The sequence below is a fragment of the Aquarana catesbeiana genome, linkage group LG02 (genome assembly GCF_042186555.1).
Source record: "Aquarana catesbeiana isolate 2022-GZ linkage group LG02, ASM4218655v1, whole genome shotgun sequence".
Taxonomy (NCBI): Eukaryota; Metazoa; Chordata; class Amphibia; order Anura; family Ranidae; genus Aquarana; species Aquarana catesbeiana.
Genome location: NC_133325.1, coordinates 321,017,690 through 321,037,192, shown reverse-complemented (window position 1 = coordinate 321,037,192; position 19,503 = coordinate 321,017,690). Strand labels below are relative to the sequence as shown.

At 41.6% G+C, this 19,503-nt stretch overlaps 1 protein-coding gene across 1 annotated transcript in view; it reads left to right on the top strand.

Annotated features, from left to right (window-relative positions):
- MAP4K4 (mitogen-activated protein kinase kinase kinase kinase 4) overlaps positions 1-19,503 on the top strand; it is a 131,921-nt gene that overhangs the window by 48,435 nt on the left and 63,983 nt on the right. Inside the window, exons 9-12 of the mRNA XM_073614774.1 lie at positions 1,207-1,279; positions 2,836-3,046; positions 4,263-4,424; positions 14,627-14,713. Coding sequence (XP_073470875.1) covers positions 1,207-1,279; positions 2,836-3,046; positions 4,263-4,424; positions 14,627-14,713 — 533 coding nt within the window. The remainder of the gene's footprint in view (positions 1-1,206; positions 1,280-2,835; positions 3,047-4,262; positions 4,425-14,626; positions 14,714-19,503) is intronic.

Here is a 19,503-nt window from a genome sequence, read left to right as displayed (position 1 = left end):
CGATGTCCACGAGTGTCTCAGCCAACCAAGATTCTCCCTCCTGATTGGCTGAGACACAGCAGTGGCGCCATTGGCGCCCGCTGCTGTCAAACAGTCAGCTAGCCAATCAGGGGAGAAGGGGGGTGGGGCCGGGCCAGGGCTCTGTGTCTGAATGGACACACAGAGCTGTGACTCGGCTCGAGTGCTCCCATAGCAGGCTGCTTTCTGTGGGGGCACTAAACAGGAGGGAGGGGCCAGGAGCACAGAAGTGGGACCCAAGAAGAGGAGGATCCAGGCTGCTCTGTGCAAATCCACTGCAACCAAGCAGGTAAGTATAGCATGTTTGTTTTTTTTTTTTTTTTTTTTTTTTGTTTTTTTGGTAAAAAAAAGAGACTTTACAATCTTTAAGATCTTTTCATAACTCAAAGGGTATACATACATTCCAAAGGCACTTTGGTATGACCATATAATAGTCCATAGATATAAACACTTATTGGAATTCAAAAAAAGTTTATTTTGTTTTGTTTTTACGTATGTTGTTTTTGTGCAATAAATATGCAATGTACATTTAAGTAGCAGGCAGCTTCTTGGTTTGATTTCAGTTGATACAGATTTTATTTTAAGCTTGTAAGACAAGTATTTGTGTTCGAGTATTTTTACCACATAAACATATGAAAGTTTTATTTACTTTTTATCCAGTTATACATACACCATCCATCCTATAGAAGAGCTATGCATATGTAAAATTATTATAAAAATCATCTATTTAGTGCTAATTGATTGTCTTGACATTCCTCCAGATGTCTTGGACCTAATCATTCTAGCCAAAATAAAGAAAAATAATATTGGTAAACTATTCTCCAGGCATACCTTTGATCTTTTACTGACTACAGATATCTGATTTGTACCTAGATTTTATACACAGACACAGGCTTCTTTATTAAAGTCATATCGGATCTATGCATACTTATTTGTAGACCTCCAGGGTCATCTATTTCAGCAATTAAAAATAAAGCTGCAAGCTGGGTAGGAAACTGTATTCATTAAAAAATTGGGATAATCTATAAATGTAAATGTTACGATTGTTGTACACATTACAGAATTTTTTGAGTTATAACCAAATGCATTTGACCCTGGGCAATGTGGGCAAAATAATTAGCCACAGGTGATCTGAAATATTTTTTGGCCAGTAAATGTTTTTCTGTTCTGCTCACTTGTCTGGTTTAGATGAAACGGAGTATGAATACAGTGGAAGTGAAGAGGAGGAAGAGGAAGTGCCTGAGCAGGAAGGAGAGCCAAGGTATGTCAGTGTTGATTCACATCCTAATACATATGCTGTAAGAAAAAAAGATCCTGCCTTCACCCGTTCGCCTTAGGATGCTCTGTTTTTTAGCTTTGGGTTTTAGCTTTGGGTATTAGGAGAAAACCTAGTCTATAATTGCAACAAACCCATGCTCTTCTTATTAAGCTAGCCATAGATGGTTTCAATCATATATGAGCAGGCTAAATGTACCCAAGTTGATTGATCAATGTGGGTACAACCAGCCTGCCGGATTTTACACGTGATTATTGCTAGGGACTGTTATAGTCACTAGCAGTAATCACTGTTCTCGCCGTGGGATTTGCTTCCTCCGCTCACCATGGCTTTCGCAAAGGAATTCACTCCATCTATGGCCGGCTTTAAGACATGGCAACCGGTTTACTTGAACCCCCCCACCCTTTAGTCCTAGCAGTGTATACTTGCCATTCCTTTTATTCCCCCATAGTGGAAAAATAAATGCCTGGTAGTGCCTGTTGTGAAGAAGAATGGGGATCACCCAGGTGACATAGCTGAGCCAGTCAGTCCTTGGCACTCAAAGGCTATGTTTCCAGAGACTTGTAGTTGCCACACATTTATGTGTGGGAAAAGTAGCAACTTTATCTTATCAATATTTTACAATTTTCAAGCATGCTGATTAAAATGCCTGATATGCTCTGTGCAAGCCAGTCACAAGGTTTAGATAAAAATATTCATATTGGCTATAAAACCATGGTACTGACAAAATATAGATCTTTAAAATAATTTGTTCTGTTATAGATTTTAGTTTTTTGTACTGATATTATCCAGCTAGCAGAACAACATCTGAGATGTACCTTTTTTTTGTAAGATTTTTGCCACCATTAGATGCTGTTTTGATACATTGTATTGACCCTTTTGCATACGTATACCTATTAGGCTGCTTTCACAATTGGACGTTGATGGTAAAACGATGCTAGTTTTAGAGGCGATTTACTGTTGTTTTATCGGCGCTATTCTGATGCAAACGGGGAGCTTTTAATCTCCGCCAGTCGCCGAAATAAAGGGTTAAATGCGCCCATGATGCGCCGCTGCCGAAGCGCTTCCCATTCATTTCGTTGTGCAGGAGTGGTGTATACACCACTCCAAAGATGATGCTTGCAGGACTTCTTTTTTTAACGTCCTGCCAGCGCAGTCGGGCTTTCACACTGGGTCTGTAGGGGAGGTGTTTTTCAGGCGATTTACAGGCGCTATTTTTAGCCCAAAAGCACCTGAAAAACACCTCAGTGTGAAAGGGGTCTTGCTGAAGTTGTGATTTGCATGTATTGCAGTGAGTGGCTTGCACATTATCATTATGCGGCCAGTGTATGTGTGTGTGTGTGTGTGTGTATGTGTGTATATATGTGTGTATATATATATATATATATATATATATATATATATATATATATATATATATATATATATATATATATATATATAATATGTGTGTGTGTGTGTGTATGTATATATATATATATATATATATATATATATATATATATATATATATATATAATTTAAATTTATTTCTCTCTCAGCTCAATTGTTAATGTGCCTGGAGAATCCACCCTTAGACGTGATTTCCTGAGACTACAGCAGGAGAACAAGGAGCGTTCTGAAGCCTTACGAAGGCAGCAGCTGCTGCAGGAGCAACAACTCAGAGAGCAGGAGGAGTACAAGAGGCAACTACTGGCAGAGAGACAGAAACGTATAGAGCAGCAAAAAGAGCAAAGAAGGCGCCTTGAAGAGGTAGAGCATAAGTCCCTTCTACTGAAAAAGACCTTGGTGAAGATGACTGATGCAATTTATTTTCATGAAAAAATTTTCCTGTATTGCTACTATTATTTACAGCAAGCAAACACTTCTGCCATTTAAAGTGATTCTAAAGTCCAAAGGTTTTTTACCTTAATGTATTCTGTGCATTAAGGTAAAAAAAGCTTCCACTAGCTGTTCTATTTATTCATTTACCAGTTGTGCTTGGCGAGGGCTCGTCCCCTATCAGAACACAACAGCTCCGTGGAGGAGATCACTGTACTAACTTTGGATAGTTAGTACAGTGGCTCTGACCAGAACTGTCAGTTTTTTTTTTTTTCGTATAACCCACTGGGTTACATGAAACAAAGCTAGTAGTGTGTACCAGGCATTGCTTATAGGTGCTCTCTGAAATTGTCTGTCTGTAGCTAGCCCCAAGCAAAGACTTGCAAACAAAGGAAACCATTAGTTGGTTACGCAGGTGGCAGGGGCTTATTAGAATACCAAATGAACCACACAGATATACATAAAATGTATTTTTCGAAGAAAGATGCTAACAGATTTCATCAAAAAGTGTCAAATGGTTTGTCTCAACCCTCTTAAAGTAGACGTTCACCCTAACACTAAAATCTGTAAATCCTACAGGCATCCACAATCTAAGACTAACCTATCTAGCCCTGTAAAGAAGAAATTGCTATACATACCTTTCCTGAAGCCGCTCAGGTCCCACGCTAAACTGTCGGGTGCGGCTTCGCTGTGGAGACGGGAGCAGAGGAGGCAGCCGGCAACTGGAGCCCCATAGTAAATCTATGGATGACGTCACTTCCTTTGCATTTCACAACTGTTGTCAGCTGTCTCCTGCGAAGAGCTTCCGCTGCTGGAGACCAGACCGGATCTGTTTCAGAAAACGTCTGCATAGCGACTTCTTCTTTACAGGGTTAGATAGGTTAGTCTTAGATTGTGGATGCCTGTAGATTTACAAAATTAAGTGTTGGGGTGAACTACTTTAACTGTCGCTTTTGTTGGACTGCTTGGCAGGATCACTAGGTAATAAAACTGTTACAGGGAAACTCTGAAAAAAAGACTAGCGTACCAATGCTGTTGACTGCTTATGTGTATATTTTAAATTTTCTCTTTAATCTTTCCTAGCAAGACTTTAAAAAGTGAAAAAACTAGTATTGTAAACTAGTTAATGCTTTTCCTTCACAAACAGCAACAAAGAAGAGAGCGAGAGGCACGGAGGCAACAAGAAAGAGAGCAACGGAGGAGAGAGCAAGAAGATAAGAAGAGAATGGAAGAGATTGAAAGAAGACGTAAAGAAGAAGAAGAACGTAGAAGAGCTGATGAAGAGAAGAGACGTGTAGAAAGAGAACAGGTGAGTAATGGAAAAGAGCTAATCAATGTGTAAAAACTTGTAATATTTATTTATGGTGTGGGCAGTTTATTATCTGGTGCAGCACATCCTAAATGTAGGTTTTATTTACCAGGCTTCCTCTAACTACTGAAAAGTCACCCTTGTGGTTCATGTATTAAAAAAAAAGTGTGGTCTGTGTAGCCTAGAAGTGTACCTATACACTCTGATAGCAGTTTTGAAAATTGCAGTGTCCTGATTACACGCCGAGAGTTGTAGGGAATGTGTTCCCAAGGCCAACTAGGAATCTTTTATATAGTTTTTGCCACGTGGGTAGGTGGTGCATATGTAGCCTACAGGCACTGAATTCAAACCAAATGAAGATGACTGGAGGCTGAGATTACAGCAATGGCACATTGTTTAGCAGTAGAATGTGTCTCTATATGTGTTGAATTCAGATTCTGGTAATGTGATGTCCAGAAAACCCTTGCACACAATAGTCATTCTTTTGGTGATGCCATTCCGTGCATGCACAGAAATGCATGATGACATAAGCCAGTTCTTACTTTGTTTTCACAACATCATGTTTAGTGTGGTCACTTTGCAGTGTATTATATCATTTATAGTAAAGCTATAAATTGTTCTTAGGGCTCAAGTACACAGGGAGTTAGAAAAAATGAGCTGCGATGCCACTACCAGTGCCAGCTGTAAAAACTTGCTTTTAGTAGCATGTTGTATTGGCATTAATGCACGTTTAGCCTCGCTAGCTTTTAGCGGCGTTTCTCTGCCTCTATTCAAAATCAATGATATGAGAGCCTATTGATTTGAATAGAAGTCGCACCAGAAGTCGGATCATGATGATCTAACGTGCAGCGCGACTTGTGCACTGCTGATCTTGAAAAGGAACCCCACACCAAAATGGGAAAAAAAAAAGCGTGGGGCCCCCCCAAGATCCAAACAAGACCCTTCTGTCTGGTTTTAGATTTTAAGTGGAACCCCCATGCCAAAAAAAGACGTTGGGGTCCCCCCAAAATCCATACCAGACCCTTATCCGGCCCGCTCGCCCACCCCCTCCTGGACCATACCAGGCCAAATGCCCTCAACATGGGCCCCCCACCCCAAAGCACCATTTTGATGTGGACAAGGGCCTCTTCCCAACAACCCTGGCCGGTGGTTGTCAGTGTCTGCGGGGGGCTTGTCGGAATCTGGAAGCCCCCCACCCTATGTGAATGAGTATGGGGTACATTGTACCCCTACCCATTCACCCCAAAAAAAGGGTAAAAAATAAATTTGGCGTCTCTTCTCCTTCCGATTTCTTCTCCCTCCGGCGATGTCTTCATCCTCCGGTGGTTCTCCCTCCACTGATGTCGTCCCCTGCTGCTGGTTCTCCTCTCCGCTGTTTTCTCCCACCACCGGTTCTCCTCTCTCTGCTGTCTTCTCCCTCTGTTCTTCCTCCAAAGTTCTCTCAACTCTCTCTCCCCGTGTAATGCTGGGTCTGCCGTGTGCCATTATTTATATAGCCATGGGGCGGGGGCACCCAGCGACGTCATCTGGAGGTTCCGCACTTGTGATGTCACCGTCCGAGGCATGATTGGACGGTGATGTCACAAGGGGTGGAGCCTCCGGAAGATGTCGCTGGGTGGCCCAGCCCCTTGTCTTTTAAGTAATGGCACACGGTGGACCCAGAATTACACTGGGAGAGAGCATTGAACGTCGGAGGAAGAACAGAGGGAGAAGACAGAGGAGACCCGGCAAAGGGAGAAGACAGTGGAGAGGGTAGAACTGGCGGAGGAGAATCTGAGCATGAAGACATCGCCGGAAGGAGAAGAGACGCCGGAGCTGCTTTATCAAAAACCCGTGTACTGTTTTTTTATTTTTGACACGTTTTTATTTTTTTGGGTGAATGGGTAGGGGTACAATGTACCCCATACTCATTCACGTAGGGTGGAGGCCGGGATCTGTGGGCCACCTTGTTAAAGGCGGCTTCCAGATTCTGATGAACCCGCAGACCCCGACAACCACCTGCCAGAGTTTTGTTAAGAGGCCATTGTCCCCATCAACATGTGGACAAGGTGCTTTGGGATGCCCCAAAGCACCCACCCCCCCATGTTGAGGGCATGTGGCCTGGTATGGTCCGGGGGGGGCTGCTCCCTCCCCCTTTCCTGACCTGCCGGGCTGCAAGCTCAGATAAAGATCTGGTATGGATTTTGGGGGGACCTCCACGCCGTGTTTTTTTTTTTTTTTTTTTTCTTCTCATTTTGGCGTGGGGTTCCTCCTCAAGATCCACGGTGCGCAAGTCGGATCATCACGATCCAACTTCAGGTGCGACGTCTATTCCAATCAATGGGCTCTCAAAGGGAACCATTGATTTTGACATGTAAAAAAAAAAAACGCTTGATGCGGCTTAACATCGTTGTCAGACGTTTTTACGCCCCTAACAGCAGCTGTAAAAACGTCCTGTGTGCATGAACTCTTAGATATCTTGCTTGCAAATATGACACCTGAGAGTTCAGCCTTGTTTTTAAGGAACAGAATTCTGGGCTTTCTTGCTCTACTTTTTGAGGGAGTCCCTGACCTGGAATAAGCGTGCAGGCAGTAAAAGTAGTCTAAAATTCTGTCATGCATGCTTGATCGGGCCAGAGAACTTGTGTGCCTCTGCAGCACCAGCAACTAACGTATATATTTCTTCATAGGTTCACTTTTGTTTGGTGTTAGTAATATACGATACTTTATAGCAGCGGTAGGCAACCTTAAAGAGGTGGAGCTCTACCTGAAAAACATGGAAGATGTCAAATCTCACAAGGCAGTGTCGCCTCCTCACACCTGATTTAAACCTCTAATTGCCGTATTAACATGTCACAATTGTGTGCATTGCACAGCAATCATGGATTTAAATCAGGTGGTGGGGAGGCAACATATCGCCTCCTCACCACCTGTTAAACACACTCGGATTGCTTTTCAGAGGAGCAGCAGTGCTTGCTGCACTTGTGAATGAGCCCTGAGTTGCATTCCGCAGCGGTACCCTTGGGGCTCATTCACACGTGAAGTTGGGGGCTGGTAAAACACCGTGTCTGAGTTTACCACCCCAATCCCTACCCCCTTTAGCTGCTAAGACAGCAGCCAAAGGTGTACACATGCCACAGCTGAAATGAAACTCCCTGTTGCTTTTGGTGGGTGCTACCACCTGCCGATTGCGGCCTATTTAAGTAAAAGGGGCCACTCTGCAAGCGCACCACAACTGCATGTTTTTGTGGGGTCTAAGGGATTAAAGCAGGTGGTGAGAAAACACAATGCTGCCTTATTTACTATACTGTATAAAGGTTGCAGGGTACTTGCAGAGTGGCCTCATTCACCTGAATAGAGTGAACCTACCAACAATGACAGGGCACAAAACTCCTGCTTTAGCTGCGAAATGTGTACACCCCTGACTACTGCAGGCACAGGGGGTATGATTGGTGTGGGGGTGGTAAAAGCATGTCTTAACCATGGGGTTTTACTACCCCCCAAAATGGAAATGTAAATGAACCCTTACTGTTCTGAGCCCCCTGTAAGGCTACTTTCACACTGATGTGCAACGATTTACCTGCACCGCGGGTGCATGCATTTGCGACTTTCCTGGGTTAGCTGTGCTTTGCCATAGGCTTCTGTTATATCCTACATTTGTGATGCACTTTCTGAAAGCATACTATAACTCCTGCATTCAGCAGTTTCAGTGTGCTTTAAGAAAGTGCACCAAACCCACAGGATATAATAGAAGTCTATGGCTAAGCGCAGCAGACTCGCGGGAAAGCTCCAGGTAAACTGCACTGCACTGCACCTGTGGTGTGGGTAAACCACAGCACATCGGTGTGAAAGCAGCCCTATACTATTATGCTCAGTGTATTGCTTCACACTGACGTGAAGATCTCTTCTTTCCTGCTGCTGGCACCACTCTGGAGAGAGAAAGGAGCCAACCCTACAGAGGAGGCATCGGCTTTTGAGGCTCTTGTTCCCTTCTGCAGCTCCAACTTTACAAGTAGTCCCTCTGCATTGCACTCTGGTGTTTTGGGATGGCGGTTCAGCATCTACCAGTCACCTGTCTGCAATCTACTGGTAGCAGGGATAAGAGGTGGACTGCAGTTGGCACCACTCCACATGGGACAGGAGCTAACGCGACAGAGGAGGCATCGGATTTTCTGGCTCTTGTTCCCTTCTACAGCTCCAACTTTACAAGTAGTCCCTCTGCATTGCACTCTGATGTTCTGGGATGGCGGGTCAGCATCTACCAGTCACCTGTCTGCAATCTACTGGTAAATCTCAATCTACAGGTTGCTGACCCCCCGCTTTACAGTGTCAAGGCAAATATAAGTACTGCTTTTGTGGCTTGGCATTCCTATCTTTAAAAAAAGTTCTCGGCAGACTTGGCAATGATATATGATCTTTTCTGCTATCACAATGCTGTATTTAAGATTAAGTCATATTTCCTCTTATGTGTCTTTCATCTTTACGCCTATGGGATTGTTCTAGCCTGTTCACACATCATTTTGGCATGAAAATCCTTTTACCACCTGGGTTGCCTCATTCAAGAAGTGGCAAAATGACAGTCTGCGTTGTAGACGGCTACTCTAGGAATTTTGTTGGAGAGATCAAGTGTCAGGAGCTCCCTGGAATTAGGCCATGTAAACCTTGTATATCAACTTGAGGGTGCTTATTTGGAAATAATGCCTGCCGATTTAACCTTCTATGAGGAGGCGAGTTGCCATCTAGATAAAGAAAGGCCCGTAGACGTGGTGTATCTGGATTTTGCAAAAGAATTTGACACAGTTCCCCATAAACGTTTACTGTACAAAATAAGGTCCGTTGGCATGGACCATAGGGTGAGTACATGGATTGAAAACCTGGCTACAAGGGCAAGCTCAGAGGGTGGAGATAAATGGGGAGTACTCAGAATGGTCAGGGGTGGGTAGTGGGGTCCCCCAGGGTTCTGTGCTGGGACCAATCCTATTTAATTTGTTCATAAACGACCTGGAGGATGGGATAAACAGTTCAATCTCTGTATTTGCGGACGATACTAAGCTAAGCAGGGCAATAACTTCTCCGCAGGATGTGGAAACCTTGCAAAAAGATCTGAACAAATAATGGGGTGGGCAACTACATGGCAAATGAGGTTCAGTGTAGAAAAATGTAAAATAATGCATTTGGGTGGCAAAAATATGCAATTTACTCACTGAGGGGAGAACCTCTGGGGGAATCTAGGATGGAAAAGGATCTTGGGGTCCTAGTAGATGATAGGCTCAGCAATGGCATGCAATGCCAAGCTGCTGCTAACAAAGCAAACAGAATATTGGCATGCATTAAAAAGGGGATTAATTCCAGAGGTAAAACGATAATTCTCCCACTTTACAAGACTCTGGTCTGGCCGCACCTAGAGTATGCTGTCCAGTTCTGGGCACCAGTCCTCAGGAAGGATGTACTGGAAATGGAGCGAGTACAAAGAATGGCAACAAAGCTAATAAAGGGTCTGGAGGGTCTTAGTTATGAAGAAAGGTTGCGAGCACTGAACTTGTTCTCTCTGGAGAAGAGATGCTTGAGACGAGACATGATTTAAATTTACAAATACCATACTGGTGACCCCACAATAGGGATAAAACTTTTTCGCAGAAGGGAGTTTAACAAGACACGTGGCTACTCATTAAAATTAGAAGAAAAGAGGTTTAACCTTAAACTGCATAGAGGGTTCTTTACTGTAGGAGTGGCAAGGATGTGGAATTCCCTTCCACAATTTGTGGTCTCAGCAGGGGGCATCGATAGTTTCAAGAAACTATTAGATAAGCACCTGAACGACCGCAACATACAGAGATATACAATGTAATACTGACATATAATCACACACATAGGTTGGACTTGATGGACTTGTCTTTTTTCAACCTCACCTACTATGTACTATGTATGTACTATGTTTTTGAGGCATATATACTGAATTAAGTCATTTAGACCTTGCTATAAATCACTTAAGGGGTTTTTAAATTCACATAAACCTTTGGTGTATAGTAGTCCAAAATGCAGTTCTTTAGGAATACTAAGTTTGTTTTAAAAAAGGAAAAGAAAAGAACATTTGTTGTGTAAAGCAACCAGAGAGGTATTGCCACAAAAGTTTAACTAACAGTTAACAGATTAACGAGTACCATCATCCTAGAATAATGAAGCTGGAAGGGGAAGGGAGGAATATAACAAGGGCCACTCCAAACAAACCCTACCTCCCCATACATAAATATATGGACTGTTGCGGTACTCAATGGATACAAAAATTATAAATAAGATATCAATTTATTGGATTACAAACAGTAAAAATGTATATACAACAATTTACAGCAAGATAATTTGTGAATTGTTGCAACATAAACGTATGTTTATGTTGCAACAGTTCACAAAAACATAAACGTATGTTTATGTTGCAACAATTCACAAATTGTCTTGCTGTAAATTGTTGTATATAAATTTTTACTGTTTGTAATCCAATTAATTGATATCTTATTTATAATTTTTGTATCCATTGAGTACCGCAACAGTCCATATATTTATGTATGGGGAGGTAGGGTTTGTTTGGAGTGGCCCTTGTTATATTCCTCCCTTCCCCTTCCAGTGTAAAGCAACCAGTCAATGTTGGTAGCATTTTTCGAATGTAGGTTGTATAGCTAATTACATCTGACATTTATATAAAACGCATTCTTTTTTCATGCAACCTTTAAGTTGTGTAAGAATTTAAAATATTAATGTGGCATCTTTATAAAAACTACAACATAAAATATTTCTATGAAATTGGAGAGTGTGGCTATAGTTAGTTAGTTTTCATATTTTATTTAGTAGTAGCAAAAGGAAAAATCCAATTTGTCTTTATGGGTAAGTGCTTCATTTTCATGGAGAACTATTTTTTCAGTTTTAACCAATTGCCCCTCGAGTGCAATAACAAGGTTTTTAACTTAAAGTGGTTCTAAGGGCAGTAGCTTTTCACAGGGGGAACGCATTAAGGTAAAAAAAACATTCTGGGTGCACCCCCCCCCCCAACCCCCCCTTATACTTACCTGAGCCCCTTTTTGATCAAGCGATATGCATGAAAGCAACGACTCTCTCAGCACTCACTCTCTCCTGCTGCTGTCAATCACAGCCAGTGAGCCACTGAGGAGAGAGCAGGGGATGGGGCTGGGCCATGTGTGAATGGACAATATCCATTCATAGGAGCGCAGCTTGCTATTAGAGGCACATGGCAGGGAGGAGAAACCAGGACCGCAGGCGGGGGGACCCAAAAAGTAGAGGATCTGAGCTGCTCTGTGCACAACCATTGCACAGAGCAGGTAGGAATGACCTTGTTTTGTTTTTTTTTCGATGGTTTCACTTGTTAGGGAAAAAAAGAAGGTCTTTGCTAAACAAGCTAACTGATTTAAAACCCCATTTAAAGTGGAAGTTCCCAAGTTTTACTTTAAGGCTGGGTTCACACTGCTGCGAATTCTATTGCGAATTTGAGCCGTTGCGATCGCTCAAATTCGCAAGTCATTTAAATTACATAGATTAACATTAGTGCCGTTCACATCGACGCGTTGCGAATATAACCTGCGTGAAAAAAAGGTCCTGTGCGAGTTTACTGCGTTGCGTTGCGAATTTAGTCTCCATAGACATCAATGTAAATCGTTCTTGAATCGCATTGATGGTTCACATATGTGCGAATTCCACCACACTACTCTCCACAAAAACCAGGAAGTACACAGGAAGTTAAGACCCTTTTTTTTTTACATTATGATTCCATTGGCTAGACTATCAATCGCAGCTATATCCAACTCCTGAAATTCGCGGTAAAATCGCGGTAAAATCGCGGTAAAATCGCGGTAAATTCGCACTGCAGCAGTGTGAACCTAGCCTTAGTGATACTAAACCCACAACAGTAAAATCAGTCTGTTTATGCAGTAAAGCGTGCTTGTTATACTCACTGTGGAACCTAAATGATTAATCCTTGTGTAAAAAGGCTATTTGATCCTGTCTTCTCTGATCCGCCCGTCCACTGTCCCCAATCTATCTGCTGCTAGAACAGAGGCAAGGGGACAAGCTGCACATGCTCAGTTTGGTGTGTGTTGCTAGGGAGTTTTTGTTCTTGGGAGAGTGCATGAGATCAGCACAGGGCCAGTCAGCACTGTCCAGACAGAGGGGCAGGGGTCATACAGGCTCGTAGGACAGCCAGAGTAGAATGAAAACTCCTCCAAGCTTTAACCAGACACTGATAAGTCACAAGACCGCTCTTAACTGCTGATAAGAAAAGGTATTTAGCAGTTTATATTTACTAAAATAATTGCATTTCCATGTTCTGTGTACTTTGGGAGACTAGATATAGTAAATGCAGGGTCCTGGGTTTAGGAACACTTTCATATTAAGGGTTCTAACGTTTACATTTAGAGTCATTTTTCTACCTTTGCAGTGCTTTCTGTCGAGACTTTTTGAATGGGCTACTAGTGCACCACAGTAAACTTAAAACCATTTTTTTTTTTTTTTTTTTTTAACACCTTACACTATTCCCATTTGTGTGTTGCAGTGCAGTTGCATTATAATGGCATTCAGAATGAATAGCTCCACAACACATTACCATAACACATGGAAGCACACAAATGGCAATGTGTGACCTAATGGAATATGGTATTCTTTCTTTTGGTCTGCTAACACTGTCTAGTTAGAATTCTGTTCCTCGATGAGTTGCTGAATTTTGTTCTTATTTATTACAGGTACTTGCAAAGTTCCATAAATTTACCCATCGCGTTACGTATATTGTGCACTTACATTGTCCTCAAGGAGCTTATAAATTAAAATTGCTTTAAATGCAGATTATATATTCTTAGTATTCTGTAAACTGCTGGAATTCTAACTTGTTTTAGTTTACATTTATTTGTACAAATGTACAGAAATAAACATTGCTGTCTATTAGCATGCGTTACTATAAATGGCACAGTTGTCCTCTGTAGAGATGAAATGAATTGCCATATTTGATTCTAGGAAACTAGTGCCACTTAGTGGCCACTTATGAAATATTCTTATGGCTTGATTTCAACAACGGAACAAGTCGCATTTGATTATCCTAATGGATATTGGCAAGAACTAAGTTACAGAAATACATTATTTTCACACTGATTTTACTTTGTTTTTCCATATATGCACATGAAGCCTTTTTAAGGACCAAACGTACAATTTGTTAGTAAAGGTCAGCCTTGGTAAAATACATGGCTCTGTGGTGATCAGTGAAATGTTTGGTTTTCCTGATTTGTAGGATTCAGAGTTTGGGACAGGAGGTACTGGCCATAGGATATAGCTGGAGATCAGATGTAAAATTGTGCATTTCATGTAGAGTACCCCCCATCAAGCAATGTATAGTCACCATGCACTCCAAGTAGAAATGTACATGCTTTAGGTATTGCTACTGTGCTCATAGCTCCTCTTATTGTTGGTAGGGATATGCTGTTAATACACACATTCCAGAGTGGAGATTTGCTTTACCACAGACATATCTGCAGAATCTATCTGGCTACCTATAGACCATGTTCCTTATCACATCAGAATATGATGGCATCAATCTAATGACGGATGTCAATGGCTACTGGTGTTTCAAGCATTATTGGAAGTTTGTTAGTTATTGTAATTCTCAGCTGGTAAAGTTGCCAATATGAGCAGGCAGTTACTTAAAAGAAAGAAGGTCAATGGAATATGACGGCGCTCACCAGCTCCCTCGCAGTTCAATGAGAACTACAAGCTGTTTGCTGTGGTGACCCACTTTTTTGTTTGTTCATTTACTGGAAACTGTGAATAATTGACGCGGCTGTGTGGGTAGATCCCTGCACAAGAGTGGGGAGCATTGGTGAATGAAAGTGGGTGAATAGGAGCATGTTACACCCTAAATATGGGTGTAACATGTAGTTTGCACTGCCATCTAACAGCACTAGGGTTGCCGGTTCGAATCGAACCTTGACACTACCTGCCTGCAGTTTGCTTCTAATCCCTGTGCCTGTGTGGATGGTGCAAGGGTCTGATAGTTCAGAATTTGCCAGATCTCAGCTTGGCTTAAAACAGTATTGGTGATAAAGAGTGATTACTTTATTGCCTTTTGCACAGTTCCCAACATTCCCTGTGTGTGTAGCCAGCTTTACAAGCGTAAGGATTGCCATAAAATGCTCAAGTTCACAAACCCTAAAGTCTCTGAAATGTTTGTTTGACAGGAGTACATCAGACGACAGCTGGAAGAAGAGCAAAGGCACTTAGAAATCCTTCAACAGCAGCTGCTTCAGGAGCAGGCCATGTTACTGGTAAGAGTGCAGTGATCTGGTGCTGTAGCTAATAAGTTGGAAGGTCAGCTTTGTTCAAGCACAGCTGCACAAGCTGTGCAAACAATTAGCTGCTTTGGGGAGGGGGTGTTTTGTCAGGGAATTAGATTGACAGGCACAGCTACATCTAGCTGCGGATGCATTGTTTGAGGGAGCTGTACTTAGAACATCATGAAATTCCATCTTGAAGCTGGTGTCAAGTTTGGTGAAAATATAAACAAAGATGCTTCTCAACCTTTAGACACACCTGCTAACGAAGGCACCAAACCTGATTAGTCGCTGTGACAATATTAGTGGTGTTAAAGAAACACAAGTAGCATTGTGAATTTATTTGTCTGCTTAAAGTGAATTACATGACATCAGATTCTGTTGGCTGCATATATTTGTTGGTGCTTCTCTACATTGTCTAAGTATCTCAAGTCATGTTCAGATTGCATACCTCCCAACTTTTTGAGATGGGAATGAGGGACTCCTATCAGCAAAAGTATGCAGGCATAGGGCAGCCCCCTTGCCACGTCCCCCTTAAAGGAGAATTGTACAAAAAAACAAGATCGGTTAAACCCACAAGTCCTTTTTTTTTTTTTTTACTACTACTATTCCTTTATATTGGCTTTTGGAATCTACAAATGCAGCAATTTAGAAATCAGATGAAAAGGTTTAGCGCTTTTTGATAGATAAAATATGCGTTTTATATACATCTATATAGATCAGACCAAAATGAGGGACAAATAAGATGGACTGAGGCACTGAGGGACAGTCCCTCGAAATCAGGGACAGAAGGGAGCTATGAGATAAAATTACTTGCAAATATCGGGTCATTTATTTGTGACCTTGTTTTTGCTCCATTTTTGTGGACATTTCATCTGGATTTGCCTCTTCTATGTAAGTGATTGCAACAACAAGGAAGGTTCCGGTAAGGAAATATTATTTCACAGCGATCATCAGAGCAAACAATTTGTATATCTTCCTGTTGGAGAAACTACGTCCATTTCCTTTAGTCTCATTTCATGCTACTGCGACCTACGGTGCGACTTTGCCAGGCAATTTGCCACAACTTAAAGAGGCAATGCAGTCTGCTTACATAATTTGTAAAAAAAACATCTTTGCCATTTTGAAGCTTCCCGGCAGCTCTCATTGGCCCTCTTATGACTCCTCACCCCTCCCTTCCTGGGGAACTCTTACGAGAGTAAGAGAGAGAGCTGTGCAAGATGTCATAAGCCTAGGCTTTTTATTAGACAAGAAACAGGAAGTGGGCTCAAAGTTAAAACAACAAGGGCAGAATATTTAATTAACGGAAAGTCCACTTTAAGTACTACTTTTATGCGACTTTGAAGTAAGGCAGGGGCTACACCGCAGGGAATGCCTGTGAAATCTTCCTGTAATGTCTGATCCAAATCACATCAGTATAGATGAGGTTCCGACTTGGAGGTGACTTCCATTAAAGTCTATGGGCACAAGTCTGATAGAAGTCTCCTTGAAGTAGAACAGGAACCTTTTCTAAAGTTGGAGCGCCTTCAGTAGTGCTAATTAAGACAGCTCTCATTGACTAACATCAGATTTCACGTGTCATGCGACTTGGAGTCTCCCATGTTGAATCCCAAGTCACAGCAGTTTGAACCGAGCCTTAACCACTTCAGCCCTGGAAAGTTTCATCCGCATCCTGACCAGGTAATTTTTTGCGATTCGGCACTGCGTTGCTTTAACTGACAATTACAACGCTGTACCCAAATAAAATTTGTCCTTTTTTTTTTCCCCACAAATAGAGCTTTCTTTTGATGGTATTTGATCACCTCTGTGGTTATTTTTTGCACTATAAACAAAAAAGAGCAGCAATTTTGAATTAAAAAAAAAAAAAAAATTTCTTACTTTCTGCTATAAAATATTCACAATAAAAAAAAAAAATCTAATTTGTTCATCAGTTTAGGCTAATATAAATTCTGCTGCATATTAAGGTGAAAAAAGAATCCCAAAAAGCGTTACTGATTGGTTTGCACAAAAGTTATCGCATCTATAAACTATGTGTTAGATTTATAAAATTTTTACTATTAATGGCGGCGATCGGTGATTTTTTTTTTTTAGCTAGACTGCGACATTGTGGCGAACAAATCTGACCTTAAGTGACACTTTTTGGGGACCAGTGACACCAATACAGTGATCAGTGCTGAAAAAAAAAACACTGATCCCTGTATAAATGCCACCGGTAAGGAAGGGGTTAACACTAGGGGGGGATCAAGGGGTTAAGCTCGTCCTAGGGAGTTGCTTTCTAACTGGGTGGGGGGGAGTGTGTTACACTGGAGGAAAACGGAGATCGTGTTTCAGCTTAAACAGAAGATCTCTCTTTTCCTCACTGACATTTCGGCGGTGTGCCTTGTTTACCGCTGCTCCATGTCTCCTGTGAACGATCGGCAGATCGCGATGGCCATCGGGGCCACCGGACCTACTGACTGGCTCCAACTGTGTCCAATCGCAGTGGCAGCATCGCTCTGCTGGCGCGCGTCCAAAATTGCATGCAGGTACATGATTTTGCGCAGCCGGGCCACCTTGCCGCTGTATATGTACGGTGGGCGGTCCAGAAGCGGTTAAAGTAGAACAATAGGCAAAACACTTTTTTTTTTTTTTTCCATTTTAGATCTAGTAAGGGAAGATTATAACCCCTGACAGATTTTCTTCGCCATCTCTGTCCCATTGCAGAGATTTCCCTTCCTGTCCCATAACCAAACGGGAAGTGAGAGGAAATCTGCAAATGAAGGGAATTCCTTGTGGACCCCCAGGTCACAAGAACTGTCCCCATTAGAAGATTTACCATCAATTACTTTTCTGGGGACAACCCAAAATGTGGGACTTCCTTTACCTTCCCGTTCAATGATAATGGTAAACAGAACAATTAGAGAGAGTGAATCTCCTTAACAGGAGCACAGACCGCAATAACAACTGACAGGTGTTCTAATCCCTCTCCACTCAATCAAAAACTAAACAAAATGTTTGCTTTTTAGTTATATTTTAACAATTTAGATACAAATGCATTCTATTTTTAAAACCTAAAAAAAAAAAAAATTTTTTTGACACTTGCTAACTCCTCACAGATTTATAAATGTTAAGCACTTGGTGATACGAAACAGTTTATTTTGCATTATCCCTTCTATTTCTGTATGTGGATTATGGCACTGTCATTATTTTTAAAAATAAAAAACATCTAAATACCTTTTTCCTAATCAATATACAGCTGTCACATGACCTAGATCTTTCCCAGCCTGTCTGCAGGGAGACATAAGCAGGAGAAGCTTCTAGTCCTCTTCTAATGGTCACATGTTCAAAAAAAAAAAACAGCCTTTGGAATTCAGAGTAAAAATAACTACAGAATATCAAACTGGTTTAAATTGTCATATAAATATATATTTGAAATCAAATCTTTCTTATTTTGTGGAAATAAAGTGGTGTGGTCAGATTTCCACCAGTCAGACTGTCATGCCCCTCAGCCTGTGTCTTTAGAATAAAAGGGAGGTGAAGCTTCCAATAATCTACATCTAATATCCCGCCCCATTGTGTTTAGCTGGTTACTGGGCATGGGGGCAGCGGGAGTGGGCTGTCATTTACCACTGTGTATACACTCTATAGTCACATGGGCTACTCAGATGTGTTGGGGGAGGAAATGCTCAGCATAGAAACTCACTGAAAACTGAGCATGTGCAGAGCTGCCAACACATCTGTAAAATCCCTAGCTGAATTGGGGACATGAACAGAAGGTTGAGATAGAGAACAGCAGGATCAACCAGGATTTTTGCAGAATACAGAAAACAAATCTCATAGTGACTGAGTATGAACAACATGTAATGCACCATTTATTTGATGTTTTTTTTTATGATGTGGGTTTAGTGACACTTTAAAACTCCACAGCATGGAAGTTAGTGACATAAAGAATAAGATAGGCCAGCCTGGGCCCTAAACACTTGTGAACTGTTGCAACTAGTTACATGTTTATGGCAGTCATGCTATTGTCCCCATCAGAGTCGCTGATAAAATTTGTCCTCTTTGGAGACCATAAAAACCTGACCGTTTCTAGCCCTTCTACATCATACCCGAAGCTCAAAAACAATTATCACATTACATCAGTTTGATAAGCCAGTACCAAACAAAACAGCCACACCCTGGTCTATGAGTTACCATACACATAACAATCTGATCAACTTTAGATCAACTAAAGCTATCTTGTATCTGCATTACCAAAGCTATCCAATCAATTTGTATCCAATCTGGCAGGTCCATATTTGTTGGTAGATGTAAATGAGAGTGTACAATCGGATTGTAACGTGCTCGGTGAGCCGAAGTACTAACTGTAAGCTGTCAGCCCCTAAGTAACAGTGACATTGAAAATACATGTCACATTTTCAGAAGGTGTAACTGCATTCAATGCTAATGAGTCTATTCAGTAAAGCAGATACATATAGTACAGCACAGCGATTCATTCACCTTTTACTGATCTGACATGACAGTAAGTTTATTTATTTTTTTACTTCCTGTATGTTATGATTTCCATACCCTTGTGTTTTTTTTTTTTTTTTCTTTGTTTTTTGGTTGACCGAATATGGATATGCATGAATTACTGGCTTTTTCTCCTTTAACAACTGGCTATTCTTAAGGCTCCATTCACACTTGTGCAACTTGTCATGTGACTCATGGACATCAAAGTCGCAGCGACTTTGAATAGGTGCCTGCAGTACTTCACACACTCTGGATCAAAGTTGCACTGGAAATCGTGCGACTTTGTAGTTGCC